We start from the raw sequence: 22,820 nt of genomic DNA on the forward strand, positions 1-22,820 counted from the left end.
AAGCCTCTTAGACCGGGCGCCTATGTGTATCAGACACAACAGAAAGCTGATATTTACACATGCAAAATCCGTAGCATGTAGGTATTGTAAGGGGCTGTGATTTGCACAGGGCTTGCACAGGACTAACAGCTACGCCAATAGGTCTTTGTATCAGCCTCGACGCAGGATCTGGTTTATTCTTTGCTACCCCTGATGCAGCTCCGGCAAAACGGGGACTCCCTGTTGGGTGTACGGGATTAGTGGACATGCTGTTGGCTGTGGAGTGAAGATTAAGAAGACTGTAAAATGAGTTACTTTTTCATGATGATGTTATGCCGTAACCAGTTTTGCGTTTAATTCCCGTTGGTTTATTACTTTCCTGTGTTAATTTCCCCTGCTCCAGGGACTTGACACTGACACGTTAGACTTTTCTTTGTGCAGTTGGCAGTGGAGTTTTTTTTTTCTCCTGTGATGGTGAGCAGTTCCCACGCCTTAAACGTACGGCAGGCTGGGTGGCTTAACTGAGGTTTTTTTTCTCCACTGTTTGTCTATGCGAGTTACTTGTGTTGCCAGTCAGTCCGGAGTATTGGGTTGTAGTGGGAATTGTTGAGTGATTGAATGGAGATTCCCTGATGAAAATGAGGTGCAAATACCCACACCCAAATTTACATGCACAGCACCCATATTCTATAATTACATGCGTAACTCAAAGCCACACCCTCAAACACCCATGATCCTTCCATTTCTATGCCTCCTTTTTTGGGCCATGTGTAAATTTATACGCATAAGTCCCAATTAAATCTAATTAGTACCAATAATTGCTTGTTAAGCCAATTATTGGCACTGATTGGCTTGTTATTCTATTAAATTGTGCGTGCAAATAGGGTGATTGCCTAAATTTTCACATGCAACTTTTGGAGACTTTTTTAGAATCAGTGGAATAGCCCCGTGTGCAAGTGTTACTAAAAAATCTTCTCTTTAAAATCCAAAAACAGTCTCGATAAAACCATAACAAATATAGAAATGTTCACTTATCTGAAAGAGAAATTCTCCTGTTTGAACTAGAAATTTCGTTCATGAAGACCTAATCATTTCGAAAACTCAAAACCAGTGAAACAAAAATCCTAGACACCAAACAACTTTCATAGGGTTTCCAATTTTTCATACTCCAACTCCAACACCAACTCCAAGCCTTGTAGAGTAACTCCAACTTTTACGAAGCAACATAGTAAATGAAGTGCCAAAAAATGGCTTGCGGTAGTGTAGGTGCATGTTTTAGGTACCAGTAAAGAGGGCCTTTTTTTAAAAACATTTTGCTGAAAATGGACGTGCGGCACAATGGAAATTGCTGCATGTCCATTTTGGGTCTAAGACCTCACTGCCAGCCATTGACCTAGCGGTAAAGACTCGCGCGGTAACCGGGCGGTAATGACCTACGTGCGTCAAATGCCACTTGGCACGAGGCCAATACACACGGCCTAAAGTAAAAAAATATTTTTCAGACGCGCATATCGGACGCACGCCAAAAATGAAATTACTGCAAGAGCCACACGGTAGCCGGTGGTAACTCCATTGGATGCGCGTAGACGCTTACGCAGCTTAGTAAAAGGATCCCTAAGAGCCCTGTTTACTAAGGTGCATGCTCATTTTTAGCGCACGCTAAAAATGCTAGCATGGCTATAGCGCAGCTCAGTGAACAGGGCCCTAAAATTATGAATGTTAGACCTTCTTTTTTTAAATGTAGTAAAAGAGGAGATTTGTGCTACCGTTACAAATTCTACTGGAGCAGCATATGATACAATCAGGTCAAATTTCTTACCTGTTGATTGGTCTTTATTTAATTCTTTGTTTTAAACTGTTCTAGATCCTCTAGCGTGTTGGAGTTTAGTCCTCCATGCGTGTTTTCTCCACCATTTGTGTTTATGGCTTTGTTGTATAAGTGGATTCAGAATTTATTATCTGCAGGTTTATTTCCAAAAAGATTGGGTCAGAATATCGTTACGCCTATCATAAAAGGTCCCGGTGATACGGGGGTTTAGCTATAGACCAGTGGCCTCCATTCTTTTTTTGCCAAATTCCTGGAAGGGTTAGTCTGCTTTCAAATGAATGAGTACTTGATAAAACACAGTAAGTTACATTTTACTCAATGAGGCTTTAGATCATGGCGTAGTAGGGAGACAGTTGTGATCTCAATGCTACTAGATAAAGCTCGGCAGTTAATCAGCAAGCATGGTAGAGCTCTTGCCTTACAAGTTGACCTCTGCTCAGAGTTCGACCTAGCGGATCATGATATTCTACTTTCTGAACTTAATGATATTGGAATATCTGATAAAGTGCTTTATTGGTTTAGAGGGTTAAGGCAATGTAGGGGGTTTTTTTGTCAGAAAGTTGGAGTCATTCCTGTGGTGTTCCACAGAGATCCCCGCTTTCTCCCACGCTTCGTTCCCTGGGTTCATATTTACGCAGGTGATATTACTGTCATGATTCCTGTATTTACTTCCCTAGCTCAGGCAGTTTGTGTACATAAGTACTTAAGTATTGCCATACTGGGAAAGACCAAAGGTCCATCAAGCCCAGCATCCTGTTTCAAATAATGGCCAATCCAGGTCACAAATACTTGGCAAGATCCCAAAAAAGTACAAAACATTCTATATTGCTTATCCCAGAAATAGTGGATTTTCCCCAAGTCCATTTAAAAATGGTCTATGGACTTTTCCCTTAGGAAGCCGTCCAAACCTTTTTTAAACTCTACTAAGCTAACCGCCTTTACTACATTCTCTCGCAACGAATTCCAGAGTTTAATTACACGTTGAGTGAAGAAACAATTTCTCCTATTCGCTTTAAATTTATTACATTGTAGCTTCATCACATGCCCCCTAGTCCTAGTATTTTTGGAAAGCGTGAACAGACGCTTCACATCTACCCGTTCAACTCCATCCATTATTTTATAGACCTCTATCATATCTCCTCTCAGCCGCCTTTCTCCAAGCTGAAGAGCCCTAGCCGCTTTAGCCTTTCCTCACAGGAAACATAGAAACGTTTAACATTCATTAGTTCCTGGATGTTACAACACAAATTGAAGTTAAATACTGACAAAACTAAATTGATACTATTTGACAATAATCCAGATCCATTGTTAGTTCATATTATTATAGACTAGGGTGCCTAAATCCTATATAATAATTTGGACCTCTGCACTTCCGTCTGGCTGCCTGGGTTCGTAACACAGTTCCTATTGGTCCGCCCTGAGGATGACGTCACAGGGCGGACCAATGGGAAGTGAGAGGGAAGGGAACCCAGCAGCAGCCACTGGAGGTGAGTAATCAAATGCCCCCCCCCCCCCCGTTCCATGATCCCCAAACTTCCTCCTCCCTCCTTCCACTCCCGTCGTCCGAGTTCCACTGCCGTTCAAGTTCCACGACCCCCTCTCCTCCGATTTCCACGCCCCCCTCTCCTCCCATTTCCACCACCTAGCGCCTCCCTCCCTCTGTCTCTGTGGCCTCCGAGTGCAAGGAGAGGACGTGTGCGAGTGCCCCAGCCCTTCGTAGGTGGCAGCTGCTGTTTAAAAAGTTTTACCTTCTTCTCATCCGGCAACACTCAAGTCCAGCAAGTACAGATGCCGCTTCAGACAGGTTGTGGTTCGCTGTTCCTGTGGTCCCACCGTTGAGGGGGAGGAGGAGGGGGAAGAGGGGGCCCTGGAACCTTGCTAGCACCCGTTTCCCTTCTGTTGGAAACGGGCGTCTTTTACTAGTTTTTTTTATAAAATAGGCTTGAAGTAGGCATTTTTTCCTCTTAAACTGGTTTCTCAATTTAGGTGGCAGTATTGCATCCAGTTTACAGAATGATAGCGTGATTGGCAGCCACTAATTGGTAGTTAGACACACAGAGGCCCTTTTACAGAGAAGTGGTAAGCCCAATGCGGGCTTGCGATTCGCTGGCCCAATGTGGCTGCCGCTAGTAGTCCTGCCCCGAGCGTGCGCCATTTCTGGGAGAAAAAGAAAACCCCTGGAAATGGCTTGCGTGGTGATAACTTGCTCTGTGCTGCCCGGTTACCCCTAGATTAGTGCGGGACCCCCTGCCGCATGGCCATTTAGTAAGAGTTCCCTTACCACATGGCCATGTGTGCATGGGGTCTTTTTACCTGCTGTGATAAAAATGCCCTGGCACATGGGAAAAACGGTCCCACACCTCCAGCGCAGTGCCCTTTTCCCCACAGCTTGGTAAAAGGACCCAATAAGCATTAGGTGCTATTCCATAAACAGTGCATTTAACTCACCCCCTAATTCTATAAAGGTTGCTAAAAATTCTGCGTGCAAATTTGGGCATGTGCCCAATTTGCGCATGCAATTTTAATTGAATAACAAGCTAATTAGTACCGATAATTGGCTTTTTAACAAGCAATTATAGGCACTAATTAGATTAATTAAAATGTACGGGCAAAATTTTAGGCACGAATCAGGAAAGGGTTTGTGGAAAATGGGAGGGTTGTGGGCAGGTCGGGTGCGTTCCTTTAAGTTACGTGCATAGTTAGAGAAGAAGGGCATTCACGCCTAAATTTACATGTGGGCATTTGCACCAGGTTTTAGTTGTTACAAGGGGCCTCGCCTAAAGTTAGGTGCGATTCCTGGGCGTAAACGCTATTCTATAAACTGCGCCTAACTTTAAGCATGGTATATAAAATAGTGCTTTTTTTGTGCCTTATATAGAATTCGCCCCTTAGCTTGCAACTGCCAGGGGGTGTATATGTGGGTGGAACACAGGCATGTCGTAGGTGTGTTACCAAACACTGTTCCACGCATTGCACAGTGAACATAGGTAGCCACTGACCTCTTGCAAGTGGATGCGCCTCCCTTTTGGTACGCTGATGCAGCTTTGCGCCAGTATTCTATCATGGTTTAGGGGTGCCCTTAAGCTGTTATAGAAACGATAGTAAGTGCAACCCTTTGTGGCACCCAAATTAGGGGTCCTTTTACTAAGGTATGCTGAAAAATGGCCTGCGGTAGTGTCGGCGCATGTTTTGGGCACTCGCAGATCCATTTTTCAGCGTGTCTGCAAAAAAATCCTTTAAAAATTTTTTGCCAAAAATGGACATGTGGCAAAATCAAAATTGGCGCGTTTCCTTTTTGGGTCAGAGACCTTACCACCAGCCATTGACCTAGTGGTAAAATCTCACGCGGTAACCGGGTGGTCATGACCGACGCGCGTCAAATACCGTGTGCGCCAGAAAATAAAAATTATTTTTCAGATCTGCGTATTGGATGTGCGCCAAAACTGAAATTACCGCAAGAGCCATGTGGTAGCCTGGCGGTAACTCCATTTTGGCATACGTTGGGCGCGCGTAGACGCTTATGCGGCTTAGTAAAAGGACCCCTAAGGCACCAAGTTATAGAATTACCACTTAGGTCTCTAGATATACAATGACCTTCCACATATATAACCTGCCTGCCCAAGCCAGATCACAGAAATAGAAGAGATAACTTTATACATCAAAGTTGTCCATATAAGGTTGTGCCCCGGCATATTCAGAGATCTCATTTGCATGGGGCTCAAAATCAGGATAAAGATATGAATATGTTATCCATATATTTTTATGTGGTTGCTGAGTGGAAGGAGTAGAATAACGAAACTTCTCACAGATGGTGTTCAAATCAGCGTTTATTCAAAAAGTATTCTAAAACATTGGTGACGACCCAACATGATTCGTGTTTCGGCCTAATCGGCCTGCATCAGGGGTCTAGAGATATGTAATTCAATACGTACTTCCAAGAAATCATGGATGTAGCAACCAGTGCTGTATCTCTGTGTTTGGAGATCTACTCGGTTTGGTTTCTAAACTTTTGGTGATTTTTTGGAAATACGTATTGAATTACATATCCCTAGACCCCTGATGCAGGCCGATTTGGCCGAAACACGAATCGTGTTAGGTCGTCACCAATGTTTTAGAAGACTTTTTGAATAAACGCTGATTTGAACACCATCTATGAGAAGTTTCGTTACTCTACTCCTTTCACTTGGTGCCCTTTTTCCAGTAGAGTGTTCTGCCTTCTCTTTATGACTATGTAGTTGCTGAGCCACTGAATATTAACCCCCGTGATTCTTAGAAATTCTCTTCATTCTTGATGTTATGTATGAATCTACCCCATAAACAATTATTTCATCTGAACGTCTTAGTGGAGTGCCTGTCCTGGCCTTTTCATGGTCCTTGTTTAACCTGTAGCTTTTTTCACATTTATATAGTGTGACAGAAGAGTTGACCCAAAAGACACCTATTACAACTATTGAAACGGCAACCGATGAGGAAGCCGCTTTGTTGGAGAAACTGGCAAAAAGGGAGGAAAGACGCCAAAGACGTCTACAGGAAGCTTTAGAACGGCAAAGAGAGTTGGACCCAACAATAACAGATGAAACTTTATCACAGCCCAGGAGGAGCCAGAATAACGAGATAGAAGAAAACGAGACTACAGTGAAAGAAGAGAAGCAAGCAACCCGCCGAGGCCATTATGAATTTGAGGAGATTGAAACTGTAACTAAATCATCCCAGAAAAACGACTGGAGCCAGGAAGAGAAGAAGGAAGACATTTGTGATGCCAAAGAAGAGGAAAAGGCAGACCAAGACATCAGTGAGGAAAATCAGGTAGAAGTGACACTAGAAATAAATAATCTCAACCTGCAACAAGATATGATAATCGATGTAAAAAAAGAGCAAAATGATGATGCAGAGGAGAGGAGAGTGGCCAGAGAGAGGGAACAGGAAAGAATTGAAGCAGAAGAGAGGAGAGTAGCTGAAGAAAAGGAACGGGAAAGGATTGAGGCAGAAGAGAGGAGAGCAGCTGAAGAAAGGGAAAGGGAAAAGTTTGAGGCAGAGGAGAAGAAAGCAGCTGAAGAAAGGGAACGGGAAAGGATTGAGGCAGAGAAGAGAGCAGCAGAAGAGAGGGAGCAAGAAAGGATTGAGGCAGAGAAGAGAGCAGCAGAAGAGAAGGAACGAGAAAGAATTGAGGCAGAGAAGAAAGCAGCAGAAAAGAGAGAGCGAGAAAGGATTGAAGCAGAGAAGAGAGCAGAAGAGAAAAGAGCAGCTGAAGAGAGGGAACGGGAAAGGATAAAAGCAGAGGAGAGGAAAGCAGCAGAAGAGAAAGAGAGGAAAAAAGCAGAAGAGAAAAGAGCAGCGGAAGAAAAGGAAAGGAAAAAAGCAGAAGAGAAAAAAGCCGCAGAAGAAAAGGCTAAGTTAGAAGCAAAAAACAAAGAGGAAAAAACAAAAACAGAAGAAAAAAAAGAAAAGAAAGTGGAAGACAGACAGGTAAAAGACAAGAAAGCACAAGAAGAAAAAGCCCAACCAGCCTTCCTAAGGAAACAGGTACCGTAAAACCTTCCACACCGTTGTCTGAGATGCCTGTGTTTTGCTAGAAATGCAATGCATTCAAATTTTGCACTGACACAAGTCTTGTCTTGCATGCCAAGCTCTAAACTTGTAATTCATTTTCCGTTTTACTAAAGCACTGGCTTCTGCTTGCTAAGTTCTGTCGGCATGGCATTGCATAGTAGTGTCACTTTTAAGAACCAGATCTTTCAAGTTCAAAATCTTGCATGTTTAGAGCTCTGCATAGATAGCCGCTTTTGCTTTCAGCTGCAGTATTTACAAAAGGGCACGAGGAATTGGTTCTTTTGCACTATGGTACACAAAAGTCCTGAGTAAACACACAAGGAATTAACCTTGCAGCAGAAGAGCACATGAGTGATAAGTGAGCACAGCAGCAGTGCATGAATGATCACAGCGCAGTATATGAAAGATGGGAGAGCACAGCAGCATCCTGGAGACTGATGAACAGCACAGCAGCACCTGAGTGATCGATATTTTTTTTTTAAGCAACACAGATGCTCTGGTGTGATTAGTGAGCAATGCAGAGGCACCCGGGTAATTGGTTGTAAACAGCACAGCAGCACTTTGTGTGAACAGTGAAGAGCACAGCACCGCCTAGGTGGTTGACTGTAAACAGCACAGCAGCACACAAATAGCATAAAGCATACTGGCAGAGATGAGTAGGGCTGTAATTTTGTCATGGAAAATTTGCCAGAATAAACCTGTCTGGTAAAAATTCCTAAACTCCTGGTAAAAATCTAGATAACCTAACTGAAAAAGGAGCAAGTATCATAAAATTAAAGGAACGGAATTATACTCAGAGCTGTCCGGAACAGGGACTAATGTCCTGTTAAACAGAGCATTTAGCTGTTCGGCAGCAAAGAAGATGTACAAAATCCAGGTGGAATTGGAAGACGCTATGAAAGATGCCCCACACCACCATTTTTTTTTTGTTTTTTTTGAAAATGGAAACAAAACGTACAGCCCTATTGATCAGGCGCAGCACAGGCTGGTGGAGCTGGAGTTTGCGATGGGCAGTTTGGGGCACCCACTGGTTCTGGCATTATGTGCTGTGCAGCTGTTGACTGCCAATCAGTGGATGCACCGCCCCCTGCCCCGCCACCGTCTAACAGCCTGGGCAGCGCGTGCGTAAAAACCCTGAGCCTAGATTTATACTGTCCTTTTCAAAATTAAAAAAAAAATGGAAAAGGGTGAAGATAAAGACGCAAGAGCAGCCTTTAAAAAGGAAAAGGCGCAAGAGGAGAAAAGCCATTCAAGCCTGAAGAAAGAGGAGGTAAATTCATTTCTCGGCACAAGGCAGGGAATCCAGAGGGTCTCTCTAGTGTCTAATGCCTAATAATCCTTTCTCTGTCTCTGAAATCTCTTCAGATTCTCCTGTTATCACTTTATTAACCAGACATGTGAAGTCTTTTGGGGGTAGATTTTCAATAGAGCACCTCAGCACAAAAACATGCAGACAAACCCAGCCGGTAGGACAGTGTACATTGCACTGGAATATGAGCCTTCCCTGGGGTTTAAAGTAATGAACCCCCTTCTCCACTTTATATTTAAATCCTCTTTATTGAGTAACAACAAAGAACAACCAGAACCAACATTTAACAGACTGAAGAAAAATGGCATTACACATTCCAATGTTTGAGCAATACATCCCTCCCCAACAGTCAAAAATCTACTTACCTGGACGTGGCTGACGGAAAGGTGATGTTTCAAGTTTATTTCATACTTTTTCCCCACTTTATGACAATTGCCATCTAGCTGGTTTGCATTCTAAAGGGTACTTTATATAACAGGTACTTCTTTCTAACCTACTTTATGTAATCAATAGAAATAGAATAAAACAAAACATAAGAAAATAAGATGCTGCCTTTTTTATTGGACTAACTTAATACATTTTTTTTGATTAGTTTTTGAAGGTAGCCCTTCTTTGTCAGATCAGAAATCAAAGGACTACCCTCGAAAGCTAATCAAAATAATGTATTAAGTTAGTCCAATAATAAAGGCAGTGGTGTACCAAGGGGGAGGGCGGTGGGGGCCGTCCGCCCCGGGTGCACGCCGCTGGGGGGGTGCCACAGCGCACGCCTGTCTGCTCCCAGTTCGCTACGCTCGCTAAATTCTCTCGTTCGCTGCAGCAGCTCCCTCCTTCTGCCCCGGAACAGGTTACTTCCTGTTCCGGGGCAGAGGGAGGGAGTTGCAGCGAATGAATTTAGCGAGCGTAGCGAACTGGGAGCAGACAGGCGCGCGCTGCGGCACCTCCCCCCCAGCGGCGTGCACCTGGGGGGAGGGGGTGTCATTTCGCAGGGGGGGGGCGCGCTGCACCCGGGGGGGGGCACATCGGCGATCCGCCCCGGGTGCCGTCGAGGCTAGGAACGCCACTGAATAAAGGTATTTTCTTTTCTCTGTTTTGTTTTACTTTACTCTATTTCTATTGACTACCTTTAGAAGTGGGCTAACACGGCTACCACATCTCTCTAACCTACTTTATAAAGACACAAAATACTCATAGTAAAGCGGCAGAAATTGTGCCAAGATTGAAGCCGTGGACATTAGTTCCTGCTCAGGAGCTGGGAGAAATGTACATGTGTTCAATCCGCACGAAAGCATGCAGTTTATAAAGAACGCAAATAGATTTGACTCCGCTCAAATTCTGCCCAAAAACACACCTAAATGTGTTTTATTCTGTGCTCAACCCCTGGGGAATTTCCATAGGAGTCCTTTTATGTGTATAATCAGGGTTTATGCATAAAACTATGTTTATACGATTATTAATTTAGGTTTTGCTCACACCTTTTTCAGTAGTAGTTCAAGGTGAGTTACATTCAGGTATTCTGGATATTTCTGTGTCCCAGGAGGGCTCACAATCTAAGTTTTGTACCTGAGGCAATGGAAGGTCAAGTGACTTGCCCAAGGTCACAAAGAGCAGCAGTGGGATTTGAACTGATCACCTATTGATTGCAAGACCAGTGCTCTAACTACTAGGCCACTCCTCCACCTGAAATGTGCTCACACTTTTGAAAATATACCCCTTAAAGATTTCTCTTTCCTCTTACTCTTTACCTGAATACGCTAATCATTTGACTGGACCAAAATGCAAATCTAACCTTCCGAACTGCAGACTGAAAACCCTACTTGAGAAATTGTACAAATTTTCTTGCATTGCATTTCTGTTGGGAAACGCAGACGCAGACAAGGATGTCAGCGTTTCACTCTAGGGTAAGTAATATGGCTGTGGGTGTTAGCGCCACACTTATAGAGGTTGTTAATGTATTCGTGTACAAAGCGTTTTCCCAAAAGGATCTTTACAAGTTAAACGCTGCAAAAATATTGGCAAATGCACAAAATGCCCCCCACTTTTTTTTGATGCCCACCTTTCACGTGTAGACTTATTTGTGAAACTTTATTTAAATTCCATATCAATGAGCAGCTGCAGTGCAAATTCATGTACAGTAGCGCATTTTTGTGGCATTTTGCAAAACCTGGCTTGCAGAAAAGGGCTCCCCCCCCCCAAATAACCAAACCTCAATGAGATGTGTGGCAGCATTGGCACTGTCTTATCAGGCCTTCCTGTTCCTAATCCCTGTTGGGTTAGTGATCTACTTAAACCTCATGCTGGGGCTCAAATTTAAAAAGACTGCAAACCCCACCCCAGTCAGTCCCCATCTCTTAAAATTCTAATATCAGCCCTCCTGCTCGCCCTTCCCCATAGCCCCACTCCCAAGTGCTGAACACTAAAGGAGGTGATATTTGAAAAGTATTAATCCGCAAACGAACCTTTTTCAGAGGTGCGAAGGCGGTAGAACGAGAGGACATGAAATGAGATTGAAGGGGGACAGACTCAAGAAAAATGTCAGGAAGTATTTTTTCACAGAGAGAGTAGTGGATGTTTGGAATGCCCTCCCGCGGGAGGTGGTGGAAATGAAAACGGTAACGGAATTCAAACACGCGTGGGATAAACATAAAGGAATCCTGTTCAGAAGGAATGGATCCTCAGGAGCTTAGCCGAGATTGGGTGGCAGAGCCAGCCGGTGGTGGGAGGCGAGGATAGTGCTGGGCAGACTTATACGGTCTTTGCCAGAGCCAGTGGTGGGAGGCGGGGCTGGTGGTTGGGAGGGGGGATAGTGCTGGACAGACTTATACGGTCTGTGCCCTGAAGAGGACAGGTACAAATCAAAGTAGGGTATACACAAAAAGTAGCACATATGAGTTTGTCTTGTTGGGCAGACTGGATGGACCATTCAGGTCTTTTTCTGCCGTCATTTACTATGTTACTATATATAGCTAGGAGTCAGGTGAGTCCATTTTTCAAAAGGATGCATGTCAGCTGGACAGGGGCAAAGGGGACTCCTGCACCATTCAGGTATTATCACCTGGAATTAAGCCTAGTAACAGGAATGTGGGGGCATGCATTATGATTCTAAGGGGGTGAGGCTTAGTGGGAGGCCACTTTTTTTCTAAGTTTCTGCCCCAGGATGTTTAAGTGAGTCACTGGCCTGCTAGGAGGTTGACAAGCCCTTTAAGACAAATGCCACTTCCATGCAAAGGGATCAATGTTTCCCTTTAATGTGTTTTGCAAGAGCTGGCTATTGCAGGAAGCTTCCGGCCTTATCAAGGCACATGAAACTGTTTAGATGCAGATGGGCCAGGAGCTCATTCATATCGCAAGGCAAACTCACTAAAAAGTGTGCAGGTTAATGCACTGGCCTCACAGAAGGTTTGGTACGAAGATGAATAGAAGCTAGTTTAGCGGGAGGGCCAGGGTATTTGGTTTAAGAATGGGAGTGAAGTATTTTCTTCTGACCCAGAATGGTAATGGGGGCAAAGATTAAAGACAACATCATTGACCTGCTTTGGATAAGGAGAGACATCAAGCAGGTGTCCAGGCTTCAGAGCTGACAAATGGGAGAGGTTTTCAGCTTTCCAGCAGCAGAGTAGATGGACAGAACTGGGCAGACTGGGAGGCCCAACTGGTCCTTGCGGGACGACCTCTGGTTGTTACTGACGCTGTATTGTTGTTTGCAAATAAGGAGAAGGCCAAGTTTAACCTGCTCTTTATTCCTTCCAGAGATGTAAGGTGGTACACAGGAGGAATTAAATTGACTCCATTTTAGCTTTCAGTGATGCTGAAGACATTTGGCGTAGGGTTACCGTATGGCTCCAGGAAAAGGAGGACAGATTGAGCCAATCTGGGTTTTACTTTCATTGCTTTCAATGGAAGCAAAACCCGGACTGGATCAATGTTGTCCTCCTTTTTCTGGAGCCATTTGGTAACCCTACATTTGGGGGCGGAGGGACATTGCTTGAAGACGTGTTCCCTCTGTGATGTACTTGTAACACATGTTCAGTGCTGTACTGCGAAACAGCATTGTGGAAAACCGGTGTGGAGAAAATGATCCCATTCATGTCACAAAAAACCCCCCCCCCACAAATTGTGGTGCAGTTATCACAGTGGCCCACAGGATAATATTTTCCACCTCTGCATTAGGTACAGTAGGCATCGGTGAGATGATTTTCACCTGATTGCGTGGCAACTCGTTTTGAAATGCGGCCAGGTAAAACACTCCCAAGCCAAGGAAAATAACCCTGGCTGTTCACTCAGCTGAGGAAGTTGCCCTACTGGCTTGGTGGTAGCGTCCTTGGTTATGATCCACACTGAAACCCACAGACCTCAAGTTAGGGATGTTGTGAACCCAGCATCTCGCTTTCTGGAAAGGTTTGCTAGACTTTAGCATGACGAGCCTTCTCACCAAACCTCTTGCCGTGGAGATGCACATGGCCTGAGCCTGCAAAACGTTTTGCAAGAGTAGGCCGTGGCCTCAGCTCAAGCCAGTCTGTTTGGACTGTAGTAGGCAGTGGCGTAGCCAAGGGTGGGCCTGGGTGAGCCTATGCCCATCCACTTTGAGCTCGGGTCCACCCAGTAGCAGCACACCTATGATGTGGCTGACAGGGATCCCCAAGCCCCACCAGCCGAAAACTCCCAACAACTGTCCCTCCTGCATACCTTGTAAATAGCAGATCTTCACCTGCAGTGAGCAGCGACTGATACTGCTTTCAGGGGCCCCACAGCCTTCCCTCTGATGTATTCCCTCCTATGCCGAAACAAGAATTTGCATCAGAGAGAAGGCTGTGGGGCCCACGTGAGCAGTGCTGCCCCTGAAAATCTGCTATTTAAAAGGTATGTGGGGGAGGGGGATATTTGAGACCCTATGGCATGCAGGTGAGAGAGGGAGAGACCAAATCACTTGTGGGACAAGGCAGAGTTCTTCTGCCCACCCATCTTGGGCCCAGGCCCTCCCGAAATTGGCTGTTACCGGATTGCCTCTAAGGCAGGCTTCCCAGCCCTGTCTTAGTGAGCACAGAAGGAAACAACAAGTCGAGCGGGGGATATCCAGAAAGACCAGACTGAAGTCACAGATGTTGAAAGCCAAAAATAATTTATTGGCTTTCAACATCTGTGACTTCAGTCTGGTCTTTCTGGAGATCCCCCGCTCGACTTGTTGTTTCCTTGTGTGTTTTTGCGGGAGATTTGGACTCTCTTTTGTAGCTTCTTAGTGAGCACAGAACCAGTTCAGGTTTTCAGGAGAATATACAGGAGACAAACACACCTTGAAGAAAGAGAGCAGACAAATTCTGTGTTCGTTCTAGTTATCCTGATCTCTTCATGAGATAACACCGGAACTGGCTTACCTGTGCAGCTGACATGGACTCTGCTGTAAAGCTGCCCTAAGAACATGTCTAGGACTGGATATAAACATGGAAGCGAGAGTCTAGTTTCATAAAAGCACAGCATGGTTTCCCACACATAAGAACATAAGTGTGGCCATACAAGGTCAGACTGAAGGTCCATCAAGCCCCGTTTCCTGTTTCCAGTAGTGGCCAATCTAGGTCGCAAGTACCTGGCAAGATCCTAGAACAATAAAACAGATTATATGCTGCTTATCACTAGGAATAAGCAGTGGATTTTCCCAAGTCGATCCTAATAATAGCTTATGGACTTTTTGTTTTAGGAAATTATTCAAACCTTTTTTTAAACCCTGCTAAGCTAACTGCTTTTACCACATTCTCTGGCAACGAATTTCCGGAGCCAGATGGATGTATTACATACATTTAATCACACTGGTCCTCCAGCACATTCAGTTTTATTTCATGTATATTGACTTTGGGTTTCCCGAACACCGGACTGACTATAGCACTGGTTCTGAAATCAGTCTTTGAGCATTACATAAATCTGCATAAATGTATATAGGGCTGGATTCAGTAAATTGCGCCCAACATTACGGCCAATAAGATCCATGCTAACTAGTATTCTGCAAAGGGCATTGCGCACAAATCTTGCCACTAACATTACGCAGTGGATTTACACCAACTTAGATGTGGATATAACATTGTTCTTTAATATTGCACCTAACTTCTGGGAATACCCCCTGATCTGCTTATGCTCCTCCCAGAGCTACGCCCCTTTTGAGTTGTGCGCTGTAAAAATTAGGTGCAGATGTGTAAGCAAATGCAAGTTGTTGCTAATTAAGGGAAAGGGAATTGGACTTGATATCCTGCCTTTCTGTGGTTTTAGCAACTACATTTAATGCGGTTTACATACTATATACAAATATTGATTTTGTACCTGGGGCAATGGAAGGTTAAGTGACTTGGCCAGAGCAGTGGCGATCCTAGGTTGGCTGCCACCCATGCCGGATCACTGCTGCGCACCCCTCCCCCCCCCCCCCCCCGGCATGACACCCCTCTCCCCGGGGCATCAAGCCCGCCCCCTGGGTGCATTCTTGGCTGCTGGAGGGTGCAGAGAGCAGCTGCATGCCTGTCGGCTCCACTGGCTCCCTGCTCCCTCTGCCCCGGAACAGGAAGTAACCTGTTCCGGGGCAGAGGGAGCAGGGAACCACTACTGCTACTACTTAACATTTCTAGAGCGCTACTAGGGTTACGCAGCGCTGTACAGTTTAAACAAAAAGGATAGTCCCTGCTCAATGGAGCTTACAATCTAAAGGACGAAATGTCAAGTTGGGGCAGACTAGAATTCTTGAATAGAGGTATAGTGGTTAGGTGCCAAAGGCGACATTGAAGTGGTGGGCTTTGAGCAAGGATTTGAAGATGGGCAGGGAGGGGGCCTGGTGTATGGGCTCAGGGAGTTTATTCCAAGCATGGGGTGAGGCGAAGCAGAAAGGGCGGAGCCTGGAGTTGGCGGTGGTGGAGAAGGGTAATGAAAGGAGGGATTTGTCTTGAGAGCGGAGGTTATGGGTAGGAACGTAAGGGGAGATGAGGGTAGAGAGGTAGGGAGGGGAGGGGTAGGGAGCACGGAGCCGACAGGCGCACGGCTGCTCTCTGCACCCTCCAGCAGTGTGCACCCGGGGCGGACCGCCCCCACCACCCTGCCCTTGCTATGCCACTGGCCCAGAGTCACAAGGGCCTGCAATGGCAATTGAACCCAATTCCCCTGCTTCTCAGGCCACTGCACTAGCCACTAGGCTACTCTGCCACCCATTTAACTCCAATTACTGATTGTTGTCTCGTTAACTAATTTGCGGGGGCATTTGCTGTGGGCCCCCAAATCCAGGGGATATTCTATATGTATCTCGCGCCCCTTCTTCATTAGCTGTTTTCAGAGCAGGGTCCTCCTGAAAGTTTTGGTATTGAAAGAAAAGCTTGCCGTGTCCGGGTGAAAGTAGATTCATTTTGTCTTGTGTCCTGAATAGGTAAGAGAGGAGAGGAGCAGTAAAGAGAAGGCAGCTAAAGACGAGCTGAAGCCAAGCTGGGATCGCAAGAAGGTGGTTCCAGACAGCAAAGCCCAGAATGGAGAGAGTCCCCATGGAATCGCTATTCACAAGCTCAAGCACGTAGAAAAGACAGTCAGGTAAGTTCAGGAAGAGTTAGCGCCAATAGGCAGGACCGCCGAGAGACTGGGCTGGGCCCGGGGCAGGGCCGCTCCCGCGGCCCTGCCCCCCCCCCGAGATCGCCGCCACCACAGCTCCCCCCATCCACCCCCCCGAGGTCGCCACCGCTCCCCCCCTCTACCCCCTCCGTTATCGACCGTCTGCATCGCAGTCTCACCTCCGTGAAAGCAGCGCTGCAGGCAGCAGAACGCCTCCCTTCGGCCCTCCTTCCCTCCTTGTGTCCCGCCCTCGCGGAAGTTACGTCAGACGAGGGCGGGACACAGGGAGGGAAGGAGGCCTGAAGGGAGGCGTTCTACTGCCTGCAGCGCTGCTTTCACGGAGGTGAGACTGCGATGCAGACGGTTGACGACGGAGGGCGGGTGGGACTGCGGCACCAGGCCCCCTCGGAGGCCCGGGTCCGGGGAATTTTGCCCCCCCCCCTCTTGGCGGCTATGCCAATAGGAAATTGGGGCAGCTCAATGTTGTGTGCTTAGCATCAATTCTATAATGGTATCTTGGCGCCAAGATTCTATTATAGAATGCGAGAGTATATCGGCGTTGACAAACCCATGTTTAGGCAGGCCTTCCGTCATGTCAATGGCAGGATGTATGGTAGCACTGCCTAAAGTCGCCTATAAATTATATAATTCTATAAACTATGTGTGTAACTGGCAGCCACGCCCTCGGCCCGCCCATGCTGTGCCTATGTGTATGCCCCTCTTGCATTTAGCACCAAGTTCGCATCTGTCGATTAATGGTAAATGCATTCCAACTAAAACTCAATACAGAGAAAACACACTGTCTCATCATCTCATCCCAATACAATACACACAAACCCACAAACATTAACACCCCAGGATATACCCTCCCTGTCTCAGACAGCCTGAAAATTCTCGGAGTAACAATCGACCGCAACCTATCACTAGAGCCCCAAGCGAAATCCACCATAAAGAAAATGTTTTTCTCAATGTGGAAACTCCAAACGCGTAAAATCATTCTTCCCGAGGGAAATATTTCGTAGCCTGGTACAGTCCATGGTACTAAGCCACGCAGATTACTGTAATGGAATCTATGCGGGATGCAAGGATCAAAATCATAAAGAAACTTCAGACCGCCCAAAACACAGCAGCCAGGCTTGTATTTGGAAAAACACATTTTGACAGTGCCAAACCACTCAGAGAAAAATTGCACTGGTTACCAATCAAAGAACGCATCACTTTCAAAATCTGCATGACTGTTCATAAAATTATTTACGACGAGGCTCCGGGATACATGACAGACCTCATCGACCTGCCAACCAGAAACACCACAAAATCTGCACGATCATAGCTAAACCTCCACTACCCAAGCAGCAAAGGACTCAAATACAAATCCACCTATGCATCCAGCTTTTCATACCTAAGCGCACAACTATGGAACGCACTGCCGAAAGCAGTAAAAACTACGCTCGACCACCTAAATTTTCGGAAAACACTAAAGACAGACCTGTTCAGAAGAGCATACCCCACCGACCCAACATAAAATTATCTGGTCACTTGTGACACAATATAACCAAAGACCGTAACGAATATTACCTGTCTCTTCTTCCCCATTTCCCTCTCTAAGTTCCCCCCTACTGTTCCTACCATACATGTACCTCATTATACCAGAATATCACTTTGTATTCGTTCATACCATGTATTTGTTCAGACCGTAATCAGCTAACGCCGTTAACGGTTATATGTAAGCCACACTGAGCCTGCAAAAAGATGGGAAAATGTGGGATACAAATGTAACAAATAATAATAATGTGTACACCAGCTTATAGAATTGCCTTAAATGTGTTTTTACAAAAGAGGCAACACTGACAAAGGAAGTGATAGAGAAACATATTTTCTGTTCATGAACTTGTAAAATGGGTTCATTTGAGCACCAGATCTAGAAACTCCACAACCAGCCACATTTTCTGAATACATATGAGATAAATTAGCAGAGGTTAGAGACCTAGTATATGAAAATTTATCCCATATCTATTTATTGTGGCTCTCTTTTGCGTTGGCTTTAGGGAGGGTGCAAACAGGGGAGCCCAAGGTCTGCTCAAACCTGAAGAAAGCACCACCTGCTTGGCAGGCTTTTTTTTTGGGGGGGGGGGGGAGGGCTTCCAAATTTCTACCTTGAGCCCCAGCATATCTAACCCAAGCCCCATGGCTATCCTGAAATCTGGCTGGCTGGGAGGTCACTAGGGAAAGGGAAATGGGACTTGATATACTGCCTTTCTGAGGTTTTTGCAACTACATTCAGGTACTTATTTTGTACCAGGGGCAATGGAGGGTTAAGTGACTTGCCCAGAGTCACAAGGAGCTGCAGTGGGAATCGAACTCAGTTCCCCAGGATCAAAGTCCACTGCACTAACCACTAGGCTACTCCTCCACTCATTCCACCAATAAGAGCCAACCTCATCAGTGATGTCACAATGGCTTGATTGGCCGATACTTGGCTCACTTCTGATATTGTGAAGTCATAAGGGAAAGGGAAGGGAAATGGGACTTGATATACCGCCTTTCTGAGGTTTTTGCAACTACATTCAAAGTGGTTTACATATATTCAGGTACTTATTTTGTACCAGGGGCAATGGAAGGTTAAGTGACTTGCCCAGAGTCACAAGGAGCTGCAGTGGGAATAGAACTCAGTTCCCCAGGATCAAAGTCCGCTGCACTAACCACTAGGCTACGCCTCCACTCATTCCACCAATAAGAGCCAACCTCATCAGTGATGTCACAATGGCTTGATTGCCCTATACAGTTCCCCAGGATCAAAGTCTGCTGCACTAACCGCTAGGCTACTCCTCCACTCATTCCACCAATAAGAGCCAACCTCATCAGTGATGTCACAATGGCTTGATTGCCCAATACTTGGCTCACTTCTGATATTGTGATGTCATAAGGGAAATGGGACTTGTTATACCGCCTTTCTGAGGTTTTTGCAACTACATTCAGGTACTTATTTTGTACCAGGGGCAATGGAGGGTTAAGTGACTTGCCCAGAGTCACAAGGAGCTGCAGTGGGAATTGAACTCAGCTCCCCAGGATCAAAGTCCACTGCACTAACCACTAGGCTACTCCTCCACTCATTCCACCAATAAGAGCCAACCTCATCAGTGATGTCACAATGGCTTGGTTGACCGATACTTGGCTCACTGCTGATATTGTGATGTCATAAGGGAAAGGGAAATGGGACTTGATATACTGCCTTTCTGAGGTTTTTGCAACTACATTCAAAGCGGTTTACATATATTCAGGTACTTATTTTGTACCAGGGGCAATGGAGGGTTAAGTGACTTGCCCAGAGTCACAAGGAGCTGCAGTGGGAATCAAACTCAGTTCCCCAGGATCAAAGTCCACTGCACTAACCACTAGGCTACTCCTCCCAGGTTTGGGATGCCCAGTTCTCACACTTAAAAGCTGGAGCCATGCCCGGATTTCAGAATAATCAGAACACATGATTCTAATTATTAATCAGATTAGAGTAAATTTGCACGTTGACAGTTTCCTAAATCCAAGATATGATGAGGATAATATGTTAATTCTGCTAGGGATTTTACTGTTTTCAGTGCAGCCTTTACAGTAAGATTGAGTGTGAAGGTTTGCCCGTTTCATATTGTATGTTAGCCCTACAATTGCAGATCCTTTAACACATCAAACATAGTCAGGAGCCAAAGGGTTAACAACCCTGGGTAAAGTGAACCGTGAGATATGGAAACTGTGCTACTGTTACAATACTCAAAAAATGTATCCACTTTGCCTCTGGTTATTAATATCACAAATTATTCTACTGATGTAAAAGCTGGAACATTGACCTCACATGTTAATGAATAATGTGCGTTACATCCCTATCTTAGGGTCCATGTTGACAGCTTCATTTCTAGTCTTGTATTTTTCTTGTGCGTAAGTAGATAAGTGTTGCCAAACTGTGACAGACCGAAGGTCCATCAAGGCTAGTATCCTGTTTCCAACAGTGGCTAATCCAGGTCACAAGTACCTGGCAAGATCCCAGAACAGTAAAACAGGTTTTATGCTGCTGATCCTAGAAATAAGCAGTGGATTTTTCCCAAGTCCATTTTAATAACGGTCTATGGACTTTTCCTTTAGGAAGCCATCCAAACCTTTTTTTTAAATCCCGCTAAGCTAACTGCTTTTACCACATTCTCTGGCAACGAACTGAGTAAAGAAATATTTTCTCTGATATGTTTTAAATTTACTACTTTGTAGCTTCATTGCGTGCCCCCTAGCCCTAGTATTGTTGGAAAGAGTAAAGAAGCGATTCACGTCTACCCGTTCCACTCAGAGGCAGTTGGGTTTGTAGCACAATAGTACAATAAACATTATGGTGGACATACTGAAAATCTGACTGGCTGGGGTGCCTCCAGGACCAGGTTTGGGAACCACTGGGATAGGCCCTGAATCCCAGCACAATGTAATGCTGACACACATGTCTTCCACCTGTTAAGTGATACCGCTTGTTAATAAAACTTTACTGTAATCCCAGGCTAGGGTATTTGTTAAAAAATGTTCCATTTAATTGACACACAAAATCAGAGGTAGTCAACATAGGGTTACCATATTTGCCCCTACAGAAAAAAGAGGACACCATTAGCCACACCCCTCCCCCACCCTTGACCCCCTCCAAAAGAAAGCCATCCCCTTCTATATATTTCCCTCCCCCCCCCCCACATCTTTTCCAGCTCTCTCATTCCCTATCCCCTCCCTTTATTATCCCCTGGTGGTCCAGTGGCCTCTTCTGGAGAGGAAAAGAGCCTACCCTTTCCTGCCCGGCGATGCCGCTGCCCGCTCACTGCAGGCACCACTTCAAAATGGCTGCCAACATTTCAAGTGGTGACCTCGCAAGACTTCTGGAAGTCCCGTGAGGTGCCGCTTCAAGTCTCAGCAGCCGGTAGCAAGCAGGAATGCGGGAGACTTACTTGTCCTCTTTTTCAGGACAGTGTGGGACAAATTCCAGCCTGCCTGTTTGTCCTCAAACCCAGACAAACGGGCAGGCTGGAAAACCCCGCCCGGATGTCCCCCAGTGTCCTCAAAAAGAGTAACCCTACACACCAAAAGAGTGAAGCCAGCCACAAAGTAGGATAAAGTTACTTCCTGTTTCCTACTTAAGCACATAAGCACCGCCATACTAGGAAAAGACCAAGGGTCCATCGAGCCCATTATCCTGTCTCCGACAGCGGCCAATCCAGGCTTCAAGAACCCGGCAACCCCCATCCCCCCCCCCCCCCCAAAAAATAATTTTTAGTTACGTTCAATGGACTTTTCCTTCAGGAATCTGTCCAAACCCCCTTTAAACTCCGTAAGGCCAGCTGCTGTCACCACATTCTCTGGCAACGAGTTCCAGAGTCCAACTACACGCTGAGTAAAGAAAAACTTTCTCCTGTTTGTTTTAAATCTACCATATTCTAGCTTCATCTTGTGTCCCCTGGTTCTATTATTGTTTGAAAGTGTAAACAAACGCTTCACATCTGTCCGCTCGACTCCGCTCATTATCTTGTAGACTTCTATCATATCACCACTTTTTGGCCAACTTCACTGTTCTGGTGTGTTATTTAATTTACAGTCAAATGTAGAGTGAAAGAGACTTGGCAAAGACCATCACTGTTTAATTCCAAAGATCAGTGGCGTTCCTAGCGTCGACGACACCCGGGTCGGATCGCCGATGCGCCCCCCCCCACGGGGTGCAGCACGCCCCTCCCCGGCGAAATCACCCCCCCCAGGTGCACGCCATTAGAGGGGGTGCCGCTGTGCGTGCCTGTCGGCTGCGAGTTCGAATCGCTACGCTAAATTCTCTCGATCGCTGCAGCTCCCTCCCTCTGCCCCGGAACAGGAAGTAACCTGTTCCGGGGCAGAGGGAGGTTCCTGTTCCGGGGCAGAGGGAGGGAGCTGCAGCGAACGAGAGAATTTAGCATAGCGATTCGAATTTGCAGCTGACAGGCGCGCGCCGTGGCACCCCCCAGCGGCGTGCACCCGGGGCGGACCGCCCCCACCGCCCCCCCCCCCTTGGTACGCCACTGCCAAAGATGGACCAGTACAGTCAGTGGTGCCCACAGCCCAACAGATTTGGTCAGTGCAGATTCAGAAGAGTTTTTTTTCGGGTCATGGCTTCTGTTTATCAACTAAAACTCTTTATTTTCTTCTTCCGCACAGGAGGAGGGGATTATTTGTAAACATATAATTTCTTTTCATTATTGATGTGAAGGTTAATTTACTTTTTATATTGTCTTGGAATGGATTGATGATGGAGCATTTACCGTTGGCTTCTGCAACATGTTTTTGGAGAGTGAGTGGGGCGGGTTAGATGATTTTTCTTTTAGCAGGGTGGGGTTAAGAATGGGGATTGTGGCATTGGTTGTTTTGCTTTTGGTTGAGAGTGTTGGAACAAGTTTTATTGGTAGAGGCTGGGAGTGTGCTGGATTTGTATATTTTTCACATTGTAAATTGCCTTGAATTGTTGTAGAGAAGACAATATATAAATTGTTTTAAATAAATAAACATTTGTGGCCCTTACATGAAAACAACCATTAGTAACCAACATATCAACAGGCTTTT

At 45.7% G+C, this 22,820-nt stretch overlaps 1 protein-coding gene across 3 annotated transcripts in view; it reads left to right on the forward strand.

The window, feature by feature from the left end:
* Positions 1-22,820, forward strand: part of CALD1 (caldesmon 1) — a 255,182-nt gene that overhangs the window by 200,046 nt on the left and 32,316 nt on the right. For 2 of the 3 annotated variants that reach the window (XM_030215003.1, XM_030215004.1), the window contains 3 exons: positions 6,217-7,330; positions 8,544-8,627; positions 16,054-16,211. In XM_030215003.1, coding sequence (XP_030070863.1) covers positions 6,217-7,330; positions 8,544-8,627; positions 16,054-16,211 — 1,356 coding nt within the window. The remainder of the gene's footprint in view (positions 1-6,216; positions 7,331-8,543; positions 8,628-16,053; positions 16,212-22,820) is intronic. The other variant, XM_030215005.1, reaches the window with a different exon arrangement.

The sequence above is a fragment of the Microcaecilia unicolor genome, chromosome 9 (genome assembly GCF_901765095.1).
Source record: "Microcaecilia unicolor chromosome 9, aMicUni1.1, whole genome shotgun sequence".
Taxonomy (NCBI): Eukaryota; Metazoa; Chordata; class Amphibia; order Gymnophiona; family Siphonopidae; genus Microcaecilia; species Microcaecilia unicolor.